The sequence below is a fragment of the Curcuma longa genome, chromosome 13 (genome assembly GCF_044706935.1).
Source record: "Curcuma longa cultivar G26 ecotype Majalengka, Jawa Barat chromosome 13, ITB_CL_G26_1.1, whole genome shotgun sequence".
In the NCBI taxonomy this organism is placed as follows: Eukaryota; Viridiplantae; Streptophyta; class Magnoliopsida; order Zingiberales; family Zingiberaceae; genus Curcuma; species Curcuma longa.
The window spans coordinates 9004795-9022094 of record NC_133873.1 but is presented as its reverse complement, the minus strand read 5'-3'; the positions used below and the strand labels follow the sequence as shown (position 1 = coordinate 9022094).

Here is a 17300-nt window from a genome sequence, read left to right as displayed (position 1 = left end):
TAATTATTCAAACATAAATTAAATTAAAAACTCAAATTAAATTAAAAACTCAAATTAAATTAAAAACTTAAATTAAATTCAAAACTCAAATTAAATTAAAATTAAATTAAATTAAAATTAACTTAAATTAAAATTAAATTAAAATTAAAATTAACTTAAATTAAAATTAAAATTAAAATAAATTAAAATTAAATTAAATGAAATTAAATTAAAAATAAATTGAAAATAAATTAAATTAAAATTCAAAACTAAAATTTTTAATTTGAAATTAAAAATAACTCAAATTTAAAAGTCATGAATTTAATAATAAATTACTTTTAATTATAAAACTAAATTAAAATATTACCAAATGAAATAATAAAAATAAAACTCAAAGTGTGTCAAAGTGGGTTGACACATTCGCGTGTCCACACGAAATGTATCAAATCGAGAATTTGATACATTTTTAGAAATTAAAAATTACGTGAATTGTTTGACTCATGCATACTTGTCATGACATGCATCTGCGTTATTTTAAATGCATATAACATGTCATGTCATCATGTTTATTTTTCTGCTTAACTTAGAACGGTTAGTTAAGGACACATGAATTGTTGACACTTGACAACATAGTACTAGGGTGGGGCGAGATGATAGTACGTTAGGGAAGCTTGGTCTGGGTAGTCAAGTGGGGTAAGGAGTACCTTGCTTGGTCTGCTTAGCTAAGTGGAACTGACCGAAGCTACCTCGCCACATCCTAGACTAGTTAGACCAAGATTTCTCAAGAAATTGGTTAAGGTCATAATTTCTTGAATCAGTTTTATCTTAGAACATGGTCGTTGTTCCGATACCCAAGAAGGCCCCTGTGCCTCGCCACTGCCTGAAATTGATTTTTGAAATGTGGACTTAATTGATTGACGGTTAAACCTGAATCTAACACAAGGTCAAACATTCATTAGAAATTAACTTAAATTTAATAAAGATAAAATTGATAACTCATCTCACAGAACCTATAAGGTAACCCTTGTTTGCCATGTACTGAGGCACTTAGAATGGGTGAGATGATAAGGACATTAAAGTACAATGTTTTGAAAAAGGCTTTCAAAAATTATTATAAATACTTTTATAAAAATTATTTTTGAAAATTTGATATTTACTTGAGATTCGTGCTTGCTGGGTGTATCTATACTATAATTTTCAAAATATTATATATTTGAAAACTTGGTTGACCAACACATTAGACACAAACCTCTAGGTCAACACTAAGTCTAAGAACCCTAAGACACATAGGCAGAAAATCCTTGTGGTCAACAAGGATGTCCTAAGAGAGTGTCTAGTTTAGGGGGAGGTCATTCTTGAAAGACTTATACCTAAAAGACCTCTTAAAAAAAACTAAGTTTAAAAATCAAAATAGTTTGAAAAACATTCTTTTTGAAAACTATTTTATAAAATGTTTTAAAAACTGTGAATAACCCCTAAGACACATAGGGAGATTGCCTTGTGGTCAACAAGGAGCCCTAAGGGAGTGTCAGATTTAGGGGGAGTCCAAACTTAAAAGTTTAAGAAAAAATTATATTTTAAAATCTTAAGTTATTTGCTCTGGTTGATTTAGATTAACCTCTAAGACACTTAGGGAGTTTGCCTTGTGGTTAACAAGGAGCCCTATGGAAGTGTCAGATTTAGGGGGAGGTCCAAATCGAAAGAGTAAAATTAATTTAAAAATTATTTTCCCCAAAATTATTTTTAAATTTATTTTATACATTATTCTTTTGATTTAGGATCAAACCCTAAGACACACGGGGGAGTTTGCTTTGTGGTTAACAAAGGGCCCTGAGGACGTGTCTAGTTAAGGGGGAGATTCTAATTTAAAAAGGATAATAAGTAGTTTTTCAAAAATCTATCTATTTTGAAAATACTTATTTTTGAAAATACTCTATCTCAAACCATATTTCAAAAATTATTATCCATTATTCTTTTAATTTGAGTCAAATCCTAAGACACACAGGGAGATTGCTTTGTGGTTAACAAAGGGCCCTGAGGATGTGTCAGGTTATGAGGGAGATTCTGACTTAAAAGAATAATGATTAGATTTTTAAAAATTTTCTATATTATTTTAAAAACTATTTTGAAAAATTAGTTTGAAAAAGTACTTTGAAAAATTATTCTAATATTCCTTAAAAATTTTGAAAATGCTTTTGAAAAATAATTTTACAAAATTATTCTTGAAAATTCTATCTTCAAAAACTTATTTTTTTAAAAAAAATTGTTTCAAAAACTTATTTTGAAAATACTTATGAAACACTTTTAAAATTTTAAAATACTTTCAAAATTTATTCTTGTAAAACAACTTGGTTTGAAAAACCTCTTAGAAAATTTATTTTTAACTCTCTTTCAAAATTATCTTTTAAATCTACTATGGTCTTTCAAGATATGTCAAAACTTAGTTGTGACCATAGGCGTTACCATTATTGTTGGTGCAAGAGAGAATGAACCTAAATTAACTTTAAATATTTTTGATGTATGAAAAGGGGGAGAAGGGACCTTAAGTTAATAATATAAAATTCTCCCAGATAATTAAACCCTGACCTATATTAACTTAAGAAATTGTCAAACATCAAAAAGGGGGAGATTGTTGGTGCAAGAAGCACTAGATCTTTCCTAGGGTTTCGATGTTTGACAATACACCTAAGTCTGGTCAGTTTGACCAAGGGTTGATCCAAACAGGACTTGATGTTTGGATGTGTGGAAGTGAGTGAAGTCTAGTCAGATGACTAGCGAGAAGTCCTAGTCGGTTAGACTAGGTAGTGGAAGTCCTGATCTGGACGATCGGGCAAGGGAAGTCCTGGTAAGTGAAGCTAGGCAAGGGAAAGTCCTAGTTGTAGGCTAGGCAAAGGGAAGTCCTGGTTTGGAGGATCAGGCAGAAGTCTTGGCAGAGTCGAAGCACCAGGTGAAGTCTGGGCTGGTCTGGAGGACCGAGTCGCAGCAGAAGTCTGGACTGGTTTGGAGAACCGAGTCGCAACAGAAGTCTGGGCTGATCTGGAGGATCGAGTCACAGCAGAAGTCTGGGCTGGTCAGAGAGGACCGAGCCGCAGCACAAATCCTGGGGGCTGAGGACAGAGCCGAGCAAAAGTCCAACAAGTCAGGAGGACTTGGTTGGCAAAGGTAAATTCTCTTGAGTGGAGTGGGTAAGGGCACGTTCCCGGAGTGGAATGGTAGGCGTCAGACTAACCCAGGATTTTGGTAGAAATCTGAAGTTAGACCCACAAAATAAAGGTAGGTTGTGATGCTTTGTTTGCATACTTGTCTTGCAGGAACCATGATGCAGGGGCAACACATGAGGAGTCCAACTTCATAACTTTTGACTCGGGACTCAAAACGAGGCACGGTCGAATGCGTTTCGAAACTCTCTCAGAGGCCTTTCAAACCTGAGCAAAAGTCACTGGAGTTGACTTGAGATGAGGGTTGAGTTGACTCAAGATGGAGTCGACTCAAGATGAGGGTTGAGTCGACTCGAAGTCCGGATAACGCAGCAGAAAGAAAAAATTATCGGCAAGCTCCAAGTCAGACTCGAGTTGACTCAAGATCCCAGTTGAGTCGACTCGAGTGCCCTATAAAAGAAGGTGGACGTGCATAAACAAGGGAATCGATTAACAAGTTCTCCTCTCCAAGAAGTGGTGTTTCTGAACACGAACGGGGCCAGGCACGTGCAATCGGGGAAGGTCCAGGAGGAGTGCACAGCGCTCGAACTTCCAGATCGGCGGCTATTTGTTTGGTTACTCTTTTCTTACTTGTTCTTTCTGTTCTTAATTTATATTATTGTTTATCAGACTGTAAGACGTGTTAGAATCGATGGAATCAAAATATCTCCACAATGACATGATATTGTTCACTTTGGGCCTAAACCCTCAAGGTTTTGTTCTTGTGCTCAATCCAAAAGGCCTCATCCCAATGGAGATATCTTTCATCCTTTTAAACTCATGATCTTTTTCATGTGTTTTAGATGCAGGACTATGTTTGCACTCTTGCAACCCAACAATCCCCCCCTCAAACAAAGAACCATAGCCCCCCCCCCAAATGGAGAGCCTCCGTTTGATGTCTGAATCCTCGATCCACCAAGACTTTCTGCCCCTCGGTCCACCCGACCTATTAGGACTTCCTGCCTAGCCGCAACTAGGACTTTCTGTCCCTCAGTCATCCCGACCTACTAGGACTTCTTGTCTAGCCGCAACTAGGACTTTCTGCCTAGTGTCTGGTCCTCTTGATCCAGACACGGGAGCACCCACTTCCTTTATTTTTAAGGTTCAACCCACATGGTTAGATCTGGATCATGACTCTTTTGGCGGTTAGTCCAGTGAAGAGAGACATCACTCTAATACCACTTGTTAGAACCGATAGAATCAAAATATCTCCACAATAACATGATATTGTTCACTTTGGGTCTAAGCCCTCATGTTTTTGTTCTTGGGCTCAACCCAAAAGGCTTCATCCCAATGGAGATATCTTTCATTCTTTTAAACCCATAATGTTTTCCATGTGTTTTAGATGTGGGACTATGTTTGCACCCTTGCAACCCAACAAGACGAGTTTCTTTGCCTCCGAACAAGGTTCGGAAAGGAGACCACTAGTGGATGGGCGCCTCCCGTACATAGGCCTTGTACGTACTAACCCTGGGGGGTTAAGAACCAAGTAAAATATGTGTGTTCTTGTGTTTTATTTTCTAATCCGCTGCTTAGTCTTTGATAGAAACGAACAAACGAGAAAAAGCGACAACGCGCTATTCATCCCCCCCCTCTAGCGCGTTCCAATGATCCTACATATGTGTTAGCCCCCACTAGACTGACTATGTCACACCTACCCCAAGAAGTAGTTCCTTGTCCTGCGGATTCAAGTTACTCAAAATATTTGTTCAAGATGACCATCCTCTTGATGTATTTCTCTTTTGACCAAAGACTTACGAGTAACAATCCTAATAAATGACCATAGGGTATACGTCTCATAATAAAAGAAGTAATGAATCCTTTGTTGGCTACTCAATTATCTTCGAATACTTTGACTTATACCCAATCATTCCGCGTCCACACCTCCATAGAGATATTTGCTTAAGATGTCAAAGTATAAGTTTCCATGACCAGGATGACTTGAATACCTCAAGTCGAAGGAAACTTACGCTCGATCTACATTGAGATCTTCATAGACATGTATAGAATCACATGAAGTCTAATGGCAGGTCACTTCCAATGAACTAGTTGCCCTTAACTAGCATTCATATGTTAACTCTTGACATCCCAATATTTTAAGCCAATTAAGATCGGTTGTTTGGTAAAATTAAGGAGTCTAACATATGATAGTCTTACAGAATTAATAATGTTCAATTTCATCAATTCATCAACTAGGGCATATTTTAATACGTATATAATTACACATGTAGAGATGCCCACTAATTATGATCTAATCACAATTTCTCTTATGCTATGCATTGTATTGTTGACATCAGTAATTGAGTTTAAAATCAAATAAATTACCTAGAAAATATATATTCAAATAGTGATTTTATTTATCTAATAAATAGTATATTATATAAGACGATTGTCTTAATATATCTCTCAAATATAACAACTGAGACTAAGGAGCACTATAAAAATCTATAGGATTTGAATTTAGTCCCATCAGAATTGACTAAGTTCATCAATGAGTTTTAGTCGAAACTCATTGATGAACATAAAAGATTTGGAATTCTGAAACTTGAACATAGAGTGGAAAAGGAGAGTATAGAGAAGATATAAATGATGTGTAATCATGGTTCTAAGCCTCATATATGAAGGTTTTGACGTTGGATTTGAAGGATCGAGACCATAGTGGTTCTATTTTATAATGATAAGTACCACCGTGTTGGAGAAATCACAACATAGTGGTGTGGATTTCAAAGGATAAAGAGCATTATGGTGTTGATTTACATAACAACACCAATATATTGAACAAATCACAACACATTGGTGCAAGTTTTGAAAGATCAACACCGCTGTGTTGTGATTTCTCCAACACAGTAGTGTCGATCTTTTAAAGCTAGCATCATTGTGTTGTGATTTGTCCAACATGGTGGTGTCAATCTTTCAAAATCAACACCACTGTATTGTGATTTGTCCAATACATTGATGTGATTTTTGAAAATCAACACCATAATGGTCATAATTCTTTGCAACCAACACTACTATGTTGTGATTTCTCTAATACGGTGGTGTTGATATTTATAAAGCAGCACCAGTATGTTGTAATTTCTCCAACACAATGGTGTTGATCTTTATAAAACAACACCACTATGGTTCTGATCATTCTAAATCAACTCCTATAACTTATGTAGGCGACTCAGAATCAGGGTTGCACATCATCTATACTTTTTGTACACTTCCCTCTTCCACTCCATATCTAGGTTTCAAAATTTCAAATCCTTTAGGTTCATCAATGAGTTTTGGTCAAAACTCATTGATGACCTTACCAACTCTTATGCAACCTAATCGAAGTCATATATGTTTCTACAGTGCTCTTCAATTTCACTGTGTCTTAAAGTCTTAGATTCAAGGTGTTCATTGTTGTGCACAGTCTATTTTCAAAAATTCAGTTGGCATGCCAATTGACACGGACCCATAACTACATGTAGGAGGATTAGAACTAGGGATGCACACCATATGTACCTTATCTACAATCTCTTCCATTCTATATCAAGTTTCTGAATTCGAAATCCTATAGGTTCATCAATGAATTTTAGATAAAATCCATTGATGACCTTAGCTAGCTCTAATAAGACCCAATTGATTCGGTAGATTTCTAGAGTGCTTCTTAATCTCACCATGCTATAAAGTCTCAAATTTAAGTTCTTTTTAGCCGTGCACAATATATTTTCAAAAATTGAGTTGAAGTGTCAATTGACACAGACTCGTAACTTTATGTAGGCAGCTCAGAATTAGGATTGCACACCATATCTATCTTCTTTACACTCTCTTCTCGTAGTCTATGTCTAAATTTTAGAATTTTCAAATCCTCTAAATCTATCAATGAATTTGGAACAAAATCTATTGATGACCTTAGTTAGCTTTGATATGACCTAATTAGTCCCGTAGATTTCTGTACTGTTCCTCAATCTCATCGTACTCTAAAGTCTCAAATTGAAGGTCTTTTTAAACATGCACAATCTATTTTCAAAAATTTAATTGTCGTGTCAATTGACTCAAACTCATAACTTAATATAGAAGGCTCAAAACTATGATTACACACCATCTACCTATTTACACTCTCCTCTTCTACTTTATATCCAAATTTCAAAATCCAAATCCTCTATGTCAATAAATGAATTTCGAACAAAATTTATTGTTGGTCTTAAATAACTTTGATGGGACCCAATTTTAGTCTTATAAGTTTCTACAGAGTTCTTTAGTCTCATGACATCCTAAAATTTTAAATTCAAAACCTTTGTAGCCGTGCATAATTTATTTTTGAAAATTTATATAAGTGATGATATTTTGATGAAATTTGTATTAAGATGGTGATGTTTTAAAGAAATTAATATTAATGTAATAATTTTTAAACCAAAATAATATCAAAGTAATTTTTTTAGTTTTAGTTATTTTTTTTTAATTTTGTTTTATTTTTTTTCTCTTTTAATACGCTATTAAATGAATAAAAATAATTTAAAATATATTTTTTTATTTATAAACGTTCTTTTAATTTTAAAATTTTTTATTAATTTTTAAAAAAATTATTACAATTTAAAAAATGAATAAATTTAAGAGATCATATTTTTTAAAAATTAAAAATTAAAAATTAATTAATAATTTTTATATGAAATTTCTTGATAAAACAATTAAGTTTTTTTTAAAAATTTTATTTGATTCAATTTTATTCGATTTAAATGGAAAAAATTAATAATTTAGGATTGAAAGATAAGTGCGGTTTTTAAAAAATAATAACTTGTGGTGCGTTCCCTAACTTTGTGTGCGTCTCTTGTCCTTTGTTCTTTGTCCTTTAGTAGATTGTTGAAAATTAAAGTAAGCTATATTATAATCGAGGACGAAACTTTTGACTTGATCCTTCAAAGTCAACAATCAGCGAAAAGAGATGGCCCGCAAAGTCAATTGCATATCTTCTACTTTTCAGAAATTCAGATTTTCTTCTTCTTCTTCTTCCTCCTCCTCCTCTGTTTCGTGATGGGGTTGGAGATCAGGCTTTGGAGGCGACGACGCATTCCTTGGCGGCGGCGCTGACGTTGTTCACGGGGGAGTGGGCCGACGCGGCCGGGGAGGATGGGGCGTCGCCGGCTCCAGCGTTGGGGAGATGCCGGTGGGCGGCGGAGCTGGAAGAGGAGTGGGGACGGGGGAAGGAAGAGACGCCGGTGGTGGTGGAAATGGCGGAGGCGAGGGAGATGGGCATGAGGCACAGACCCTTCCCTTGCAGGTACTGCATCGCCGAGCCCATGTCTTTCTCCATCAGCTTCGCCACTTGCTGCTCCGTCACTGCCAACCCATCGCCGGTCTGCTCCTGCTCATTAAGAGATCTTTTATATATCCATCTTACATGACTAGGAAAACAAAAAAGGAAAAGAAATCCTTGTCGAAAGAATCGTTGCAAAAAAAGGTAATACCTCGTGGGACATGTCGGCGAGCGGCGCAGCGGCGGTCGCGCCGCCTAATCTGCTCATGCTCAGAACCTGTTTGAAAGAAAACCCATTACCATCATTCCACTTTCATATGGTTGACTTTCGTATAGAGATCTTATTCATTTGTGACGAGAAGGGAAAGGAGAGCTTGCCTTGACTTGCAGTTGGAGGAACTTAACGTAGTCGATGATCTCATCAAGCATCGAAGCCTTGTCCGTCTGCAATTAATCCCAAACCAAACAAAGCTTTTACACGGCGAGTGCATGCATAGTCGGACAGAATCATTCACCTAATTTTCTTATTCATTACCATGTTCTGTGAATAACATCTTGAAATCGTTCATTCACCATCAACAAGTGATGCGACAAGTATGATGTAACATTGATCTAATCTTTAATAGTACTGTCTTCATATCACAATATTCCCCAAGTGGAAATTAAAGCAGGAGAAGACAAAGAGAAAGTTGTGATACCTTGTTGGCGTTGGGCACCAACTCTTGGAGGTCTTTCATCCTCTCCGCTATCCTCTCCCTTCGCAACTGTGAACAGAAACAGAGAATTAACACAGAATAGAACAAGATTCGATGCCACTGTTCATGTACGAGCAGACAAACGCGAGAAGAGGCGAAAGGGATTCATCAATTCACGCAATTCCCGACCCAATTGATTCGAAAACAATGGAAAGCAATGATTTGGGTGGAGAAATTCGAATTATTTTTGTCGGTTGATAATGTCCTCGCTTACCCTCTCGGCGATGCTGTGGGGATCGGTGGCTTGGCCCCTCCGCGCTCTCACTTTCTGCCTCGGTGGCGCCGTGCCACTGCCGGCGGACGCCGAGGCGACGGGGGTGACTGCTCCAAAGTTCTGGCCAGGCGTCGACGCTCCCTGGGTTTAGTTTGGGTTATCATGAGTATAAAGGAAATGCTTGAGAAAAGGAACAAAAAGATGGAGCTTTTAGGTTTCAGGAACACCTTGAGATGGGGCAAACTGTGTTGATTCGCCGAATCAGTGAGCTGAATCGATCCGCCGAAACCACTGTAAAGCGCGTCGACCACCTTCGAATTCCGTAATCGAATGGGGAGAAGAAAATTAGGTTTTCGTTGTTTCAACAATGAAGAAGAGAGAACCGGGAAAATTAGGGCGGCGTACAGTAGAATTGGGCGAATCGATGGAACCGGCCCTGCCGAGCGTCATCGGAAGGGGTCGGAGCCCAGAGTTTCCGTAGCCGGCGACGAGCAGCTGCTGCTGGGAATCATGGCCGAGCGGCAGCATCATAGCCTTCTCCGCCGACGAGCTCCCACCGCTGATCTGGTACTGCAAGAGTCGATTAGCGAGCAGAGTCGACTCGTCGAATGGAGCATACGGCAACCCGTCCTCCGGAATATCCCCGATCCCGACGATCCACTGCCGATCGGAAGCCGAGGCCTCCCAGGGGGCTGCCAGACCGGATAGGATCTCGTCAAGGAAGTCTTCGTGACCAGCGGAGGCATCGAGAACGAACGTCTCTTCCGATCCACGGCCGTTCTGCAGCTCCGGGGCAGCGATGCCATTGAGCGACGCCGCGGCCATGCCATGCACTTGCTTCTCTCTCGTGCTCGGATACATCAGCCCTCAAATCGACGGCAAGGTTTATGGTTTTGAAATGGAAAGGCAACGTCTTTTGTTCTTCTTCGTCTTCTCGAGGAAGAAGACGACGACGACGACGGGGACGAAGAAGCGACTCGTCTGGATTAGAACAGAGCTCGTAGTATGGGTCGTAACTTATACTGGAATTTTTATGATTAATTTAATATTTTGATGAAATTCTATTTCCACCTTAAAGAACTTTTCTTTTTAAAATTCTCTTTGAATTTCAAAAAATCATTTTCTTCTTTATTTTTCTTTCAATTATTAACATTACAATACCTTTGAAGTTTGAAAATTTTGATGGGCTTTTTAATAATTAAAAATAGCATACTATAATAAAAAAAATCAAAAGGTTACTTTATTTTATTTTTCATTTAATTTTTTTTATTTCTAACACTGTTATAATAATTTTGACTACATTTTTTTATATATTATAGTAATTGTAATTAAAATTATTAAAATAATATTAACACAATTTTAACTTATTTTAATTAATATTAAAGTTTTTTTTACCAATTTAACCAAAAAACTACTATAATATGTTTAATTAAATTTTTTTATAATGAAAAATAGGATGTGATGCATTTTTAATAATTTTTAATATGAGATTTTTTAATGAAAATATAATTAAGGGAAGCACTTTAAATTTATATCTAAGTTTTATTACTTTATAAAAACCAGAAGAAGAGGCAAATACCTAGAACTCGCAAGTTGTGTTATATCTAATTTTTATTACTTTATAAAAACCAAAGAAGAGACAAATACCTAGAACTCGCAAGTTGTGTCATATCATTCATATCTTACACAAATCAGACCCCTTCTCTCTATATTCAAATTATTTAAAATAATATAAAATATAAAAATTTATTTTTATCTCTTCAATAAAAAGATAGAATTTGTCATCCAATAACTCTACACAATCGAGTCCATAATCATTTTTAAAGAAGATAGATCAGAAAATTACAATCGACCACTAGACATTATCTCATATTATTTTTTATAATCATTCCAAGTCTTCAACCTTTGGATTCCATGCAATCATTTGCACCAATATTACATAGCATTTAATGCTTATTTTTTTAAAGAAAAAAATGAAAGTTGATAAAAATAATAATCACACTAGCTAAGACTTTGAATTCTATATTATTGTTAATAATTAGTCCAGTCATTATTAGCTTATTTTATGAGATAATTTACCTACAATTATAGGGAGTTTGCAATCCATGCAATTAAGCACATCTTAAAGTCAAACATTTGACTTGATAATAGTTATTAACTTATCTTCACTCGCATTTATGATCTAATTATTACGATGGATTGTTAATTGCCACATGTCATGCACGTGCTTTGCATGCATTGTAGAAATTAAGCAAAACAATAGTATATCATGCAATGAGAAGAAAATTTCAAAATACAAAATTAACAAAAAAATATATTTTTAAAAAATTAAAGAATAAATTATGATGGCACTAATTAAAGCTTCATTAAATGAAGCATGAAGCATGATGGAATAATGATCATGTGGATCAACAAACGAAGGCACAAAGCTTCTTGTTTGCTGTGAAGAAGTTGTTTAATACTGTAATTGCGTGCATTAATTAACACCACTCTTCCACCATTTCCTCTCTTGCATTAATTTTTTTTGGGATTTGAGATTGAGATCTCTTCGTTTAACGTGATTGTGGATATTCCATAAATTTCAATCAATAGGATAATAAATGTTCTTTTTGTTTGGTAAATTACTTGTATTGGAATTATAATCCATCAATTTAGGTTGGATCCATTGAATTAGCTTGCCCCATCAAATAATTTAGATAGGTTGTGTTAAAATTTTATCAATCCATTTTAAGATGGGTTAACCTGTCTACCCCCCTAGGCCGCGATCCATGGGTTGGCCTACGTGGATTGGCCTGGTCCGCAGGTTGAGAAAGTTTATTTATTTATTATAAATTTTAAAATTAAAGTAGAAAACTTAATGAATTAGTGGATTTAATCCGTCTAAATTATAATTCAAACTTTAAAATTACAACTTAAATTTAAAAATTTTAACTTATCAATTTAAACTATAATCCAAACTTAAAATTTTTAATTGTTTAATATTTATTTATTTTTTGACAAATCCGTGGATTTACCCATCTAATCCATAACCCGTCTTGGATTGAGTTGGGTTGGAAATTTTTCAATCCGCCAAGTTAGTGGGTTGGCCATCTCACCCCACTATATCATGGGTTTTTAGTAGATTGGCCCACCCCGCCATAGGTTACCCGTTTGACAGTTTTAATTGGGATCATAATGAATATCCAATAGATGTAATTAAGGTCCATTAGTCATAGGATTGGCAGTTGAAGTGTATTAATTCATCATTAATTAAAAAATTTTGCATATCAAAGATGAAATAATGAGTAGAGAGGAATCAATAATAACATGTAAAAGACATACAATCTGATTCACCTAAACAAATAAAGATGTTGATGAAGCTTACAAGTATTTCAGAAGAATAGGGGCAGACAACTATGGGTGAACACTATTTGGAAGTCGTATATCTAACCTAGTCATGCCTTCGTAGTTTGATTGCTGGCTCATGGACGGTTTAGCCACTAAAGACCGCTTGTTATTCATAGAGGATAAGAACTACCCTTTTGTGTCAGTCCAAGAAGACACATGATCCTATTCTTCAAATGCTCCATCACATACTTATTATAGAGAAAGATTAGAAGTTGACTTGAATATGACTACCTATACAAGAATATCCAGAGTCTTCAAGTAGTAATATCGAGGCATCCAAATTTTGATGAGGACGATACACATTTTCAAAGAGAGAAGATGAATATAGATGGTACTTACAAGAAAAATTAGATACATGTGTATAAAACTTTAGTCATCTATTCAGACATGATACTCCTCAGACATAATTAGATATTCAAGGTGAATATTATTCGTCTCTTTTTGACTGATATAAATTTAAAAATTAATTGGTCTAAAATATTTATGATTCAATAGGCTATTTATTTCTAAAATATTAATGTTATTTAGATGTGATATGATAAAATTTGAAAGCTCACACTCGGGTACTTCAGGAACACTGACGGCTAAGTGCTTCTTGTCGTCTCCATACCGAGTAGAAGATTCCTACTCAAAGTCAACACAAAGTCAGATAGCACCAGACTAGTCCTAGTGAGAGCTTCCGATGCTTAAGTTAAATGAGAAATAAGCATGATGTTGCCTTCGGATCATTGTTCTTATTTTATAACTTTCACCATATAACGATAGCTTTTATGTTATTTAAACTCTCTGATTGCAACGTTAGTTTTTACTCCTCATTATGGTTTCGTTTTCATTACACAACGACCTTATGATCTCATCTTCTGATAACATCTCATTGATCATTAATCATTGTCATATGGGTTTGTTCCGACCAATATATCGTGGATGATCAAGCCACTGGTCAATGAACTGTTGACGCATAAGCTCCTCGAAGATAGCAATCGGAGAGGACAAAAGAACCTAAAAAGTACTCAAAAAGAAAGTTAGAATGATGTCGGGGTGAATCCCGATAAGCCACTTTAATGCTCAAGTTAGAATTTTGTGCGAGGAAGAAGTTTGAGGACTTGAAAAAATTAGGGTTGATGTTTGTGCATACCTGTGCTCATAGGCATGAGCAACCTTTTATAGGGTTGGTCTTCGAAATATTGGCATCCGTTTAGAAAATATTCTAAGATACTCATTCTAGTTTTAGAAAAATTTCAAGATATTCGTTTAAGAAATATTTTGAGATATTTCCTTCTTACTTTTGAAAGTCAAAATTTAAACTAAGTTTTTCAAAAAAATTAAAAATAACTTTTTGAAATCATTTTGAAAAGCTAAGTAATAGCTGATTTAAAAATATAAATTTTTAAAAATAAAAAAAATAATCTTAATCTATCAAACACAGTCCTAATTGCAAACAATTATTCAAACATAATATGTTGAAAATAGAGAAATGTACTACCAGTAAATCAAAGTTTCAACAATAAGGTCAATACACATCAAATGAAAAATAAAATAAAATCTACACTACAAGAAATCATAAAAATAACGACGAAATATTAGCGACGATTTTCATTTTCGTCGCTAATATAAGTATTAGCGATGAAATTTTATATTTCGTCGCTAACTTCAGTTTTTGTGACGAAATATTAATTTCGTAGCTAATAGTTAGCGACGAAATATCAAATTTCGTTGCTAACTTCAGTTTTTGCGACGAAATATTAATTTCGTAGCTAAGAGTTAGCGACGAAATTTGATATTTCGTCGCTAACTTCAGTTTTTTACGACGAAATATTAATTTCGTAGCTAACCGTTAGCGACGAAATATCAAATTTCGTCGCTAACTTTAATTTTTACGATGAAATTATATTTCACAGCTAACCATCCAATTTTCTAAAGTTTGCTCCAAGTTTTAGCGACGAAAGGGATTAATTCGTCGCTAATGACACGTTTTCGCGACGAAAAGTGATACTCGTTGCTAATGTTTAGCGACAAAGTTGGAAAATCGTCGCTAAGCTTCGATTAAACCCTACCCCGCCTCCCTTTTCTTCCTCCACATTCCTCGAGCCCCTTTTCTCCTGCGCCCCGCCCTTCTCCTCCGCCCGCCTCTTCCTGCCTTTCTCCTCTGCCTCTTCCTGCCTTTCTCCTCCGCCCACCTCTTCCTGCCTTCCTCCTCCGCCTCCACCCGCCTCTCCCTTGATCCTGACCACATTGGCGTGCTCCGAGAGATGGTGCATGATCTGGATCTCGCGCCACACGTCCTCGTAGTCCTCGCCGCAGAGAAGCTTGCGCTTAGGGATGGACTTGCACGCGTACTCCTTGCCATCATTCTTGTCAACGCACAGGTACGTGGTGCCGAACTGCCCCTGCCCTAGCTTCTTGCCGATGCGGTAATGATCCCGCAGATTGGCGGTCTTGTACGGGAGGACGGAGATGGACTTGGAGGAGCGATGGGGAGGAGGATTGACCGACGGCTTGCTCATCGGTGGTCGTACCGGTTGCAAAGTCCAAATCTTGGGGCCTGAAGGATGATTCCTACACAGAAAGATTATATTTTTACAGGGTTTGCATCAGTAAAATTCCATCTTAGTCAATTTTCGCCAGGAGCCCTGGCGATTGTGAGAAATTCCTAGAAGATTTTAAACCGTCCTCAGATAAATCAAAGAGAAACAGAAGAGACAAAGATGACCGGGAGAGAGCCAGGAAGGAAAGGGGAGGAAGGGACGAGGGAAGGGCAGAGTTGAAGGAGAGCGAAAGCTGAGTCAAGGAAAGAACAGAGAGACAGGGATCATCCTCGCTGCTCCAATTGGCGACAAGAACATGAAAACCTTCCATTTATTGCTTTTAAATGGTCTCTCTTTTCCGCTTTCCTTCTTCCTTCAAAACCATAGAATGGAATGGATCAGGAAAAACTCTTACTTTAAGATGAAATAGAAAATAGGCAGAAAAATCCATAATCATATTCCAGTTCGTAAACTTAAACTCTTACTTTAAGATGCATATATGGAACAAGTGTTGTTATAATTATTATTGAAAATAAAGACTCTTGATTTTTCAAATGAGCAAGTAGGCTTAGTTTGTACTTGATTTTAATTTTGGTGAATATTTATGTAGAAATTTATTGATTATTAAGGGCTACTGGTTTGACTGATTCATATGAAAATTAGTTTGATTAAAAAATGTATGTTTTAGTTTGGTATGATTAATGTCCATAGGAATCACTTTTCTTTGTTATAATCTACTGCATAACTTTTCTTTGTTATAATCTACTGCATAAGTTTTATTTTAGTGTCTAGACTTAGCTGTCACATACATTACTTAAAATATTTCAATTATTAGTTCAGGAAACACCAATGTATCCTTTCTGGCTGATGAGTTTTTTGTTCTTCAGGAAACACCTATGTACATTTCCTGGCTACCATGATCGAACAATATTTACTGTGCATTGGTCAAGGTACCACCTTAAGTTTCTAGCAAGGATCAAATTTGCTAGCAGTTGGGTGAGCCATTCTGGACATCTTTCATTGTTCTTCCTCGTATATTCTTCATTTCTTATCCTTTGTTCCAATGTAGGTTAGCCATGGCTACAGACAAGACAAAATTGTGGGGATTGGAATGAACGAGAAAGAATTTGAGCGAAACCCGGTAGGCCATTAATTGGTGCATGGTTTGATTAATTGTCAACTTTAGTCCCTTGGTTGTCTTATCATACTTTTTACTATTTCAGCATCTTGATATTCCTACCAATTTGTTAATCAAATTAACATTTTATTATTCCATTGCAGACTTCAAACTTCCATTCATCGAGGAGCTTGTTTACCATAGTTCATGGAGTAGTGTTTGTATTGTGAAACTTTGTTTTTGTTGTGATGTGATAAACTTTGTGTTAAAGATTGTGTTAAACTTTGTGATGTGATAAACTTTGTATTAAACTTTGTGTTAAACTTTGTAATATGATCAGCTTATGTGATAAACTTTGTATTAAACTTTGTGTTAGTTGTATGTGAATATGTTATTGAATGTTATTTTGTGATGTGTATGTATTAGGGTTTGTTGTGATGTGATGTATATGTATTATAGGATATAAGCGAAAAAGAGCCGAAAGTTTACTATTAGCGACGAAATCTAGTAATTTCGTCGCTAAGGTTAGCGAAGAAATTACCACATTTCGTCGCTAACCCTCGAGATTCTTCGATGCCTATTTCGAGGTGTTCACGCAAATTTGACAATTCGTCGCTAACGTTAGCGACGAATTGTGAAAATTCGTCGCTAACGTAGCGACGAATTTTTTTAACATTCGTCGCTAACGTTAGCGATGAATTTTTTCGGGATTAGCGACGATTATTATTTCGTCGCTAATGTTAGCGACGAATTTTCAAAATTTCGTCGCTAACGCTAGATTTGCGAGCTTATAGCAACAAAAATAGCGACGATATATTATCGTCGCTTGAGTATGTTAGCGACGAAATTATTAGGTTAGCGACGAAAATATTTCGTCGCTAAATACCTGAATTCTTGTAGTG

At 36.0% G+C, this 17300-nt stretch overlaps 1 protein-coding gene and 1 long non-coding RNA gene across 2 annotated transcripts; one reads left to right on the top strand and one right to left on the bottom strand.

Annotated features, from left to right (window-relative positions):
* Nucleotides 1–8003: 8003 nt before the first annotated feature.
* On the bottom strand, nt 8004–10342 carry LOC141844201 (bHLH transcription factor RHL1-like). The gene is made up of 7 exons (XM_074732232.1): nt 9775–10342; nt 9597–9680; nt 9370–9510; nt 9099–9164; nt 8779–8844; nt 8612–8677; nt 8004–8508 (listed from the first exon to the last, which is right to left on the bottom strand). Exons 1-7 carry the CDS (start codon nt 10228–10230, stop codon nt 8191–8193), a joined length of 1197 nt encoding a protein of 398 aa, XP_074588333.1. The 5' UTR covers nt 10231–10342; the 3' UTR covers nt 8004–8190.
* A 5835-nt stretch (nt 10343–16177) lies between these two features.
* LOC141843875 (uncharacterized) lies at nt 16178–16704 on the top strand. The gene is made up of 3 exons (XR_012603095.1): nt 16178–16277; nt 16351–16422; nt 16563–16704. It is a non-coding gene; the product is annotated as an uncharacterized LOC141843875 (long non-coding RNA).
* Nucleotides 16705–17300: the final 596 nt, after the last annotated feature.

Coding starts and splice junctions, on each gene's coding strand:
- LOC141844201 (XM_074732232.1), bottom strand. CDS start 10,230: ATGTATCCGAGCACGAGAGAGAAGCAAGTGCATGGCATGGCCGCGGCG. Junction 9,511..9,596: donor ACAGTTTGCCCCATCTCAAG/GTGTTCCTGAAA, acceptor AACTAAACCCAG/GGAGCGTCGACGCCTGGCCA. Junction 8,509..8,611: donor TCGCCGACATGTCCCACGAG/GTATTACCTTTT, acceptor CTTAATGAGCAG/GAGCAGACCGGCGATGGGTT.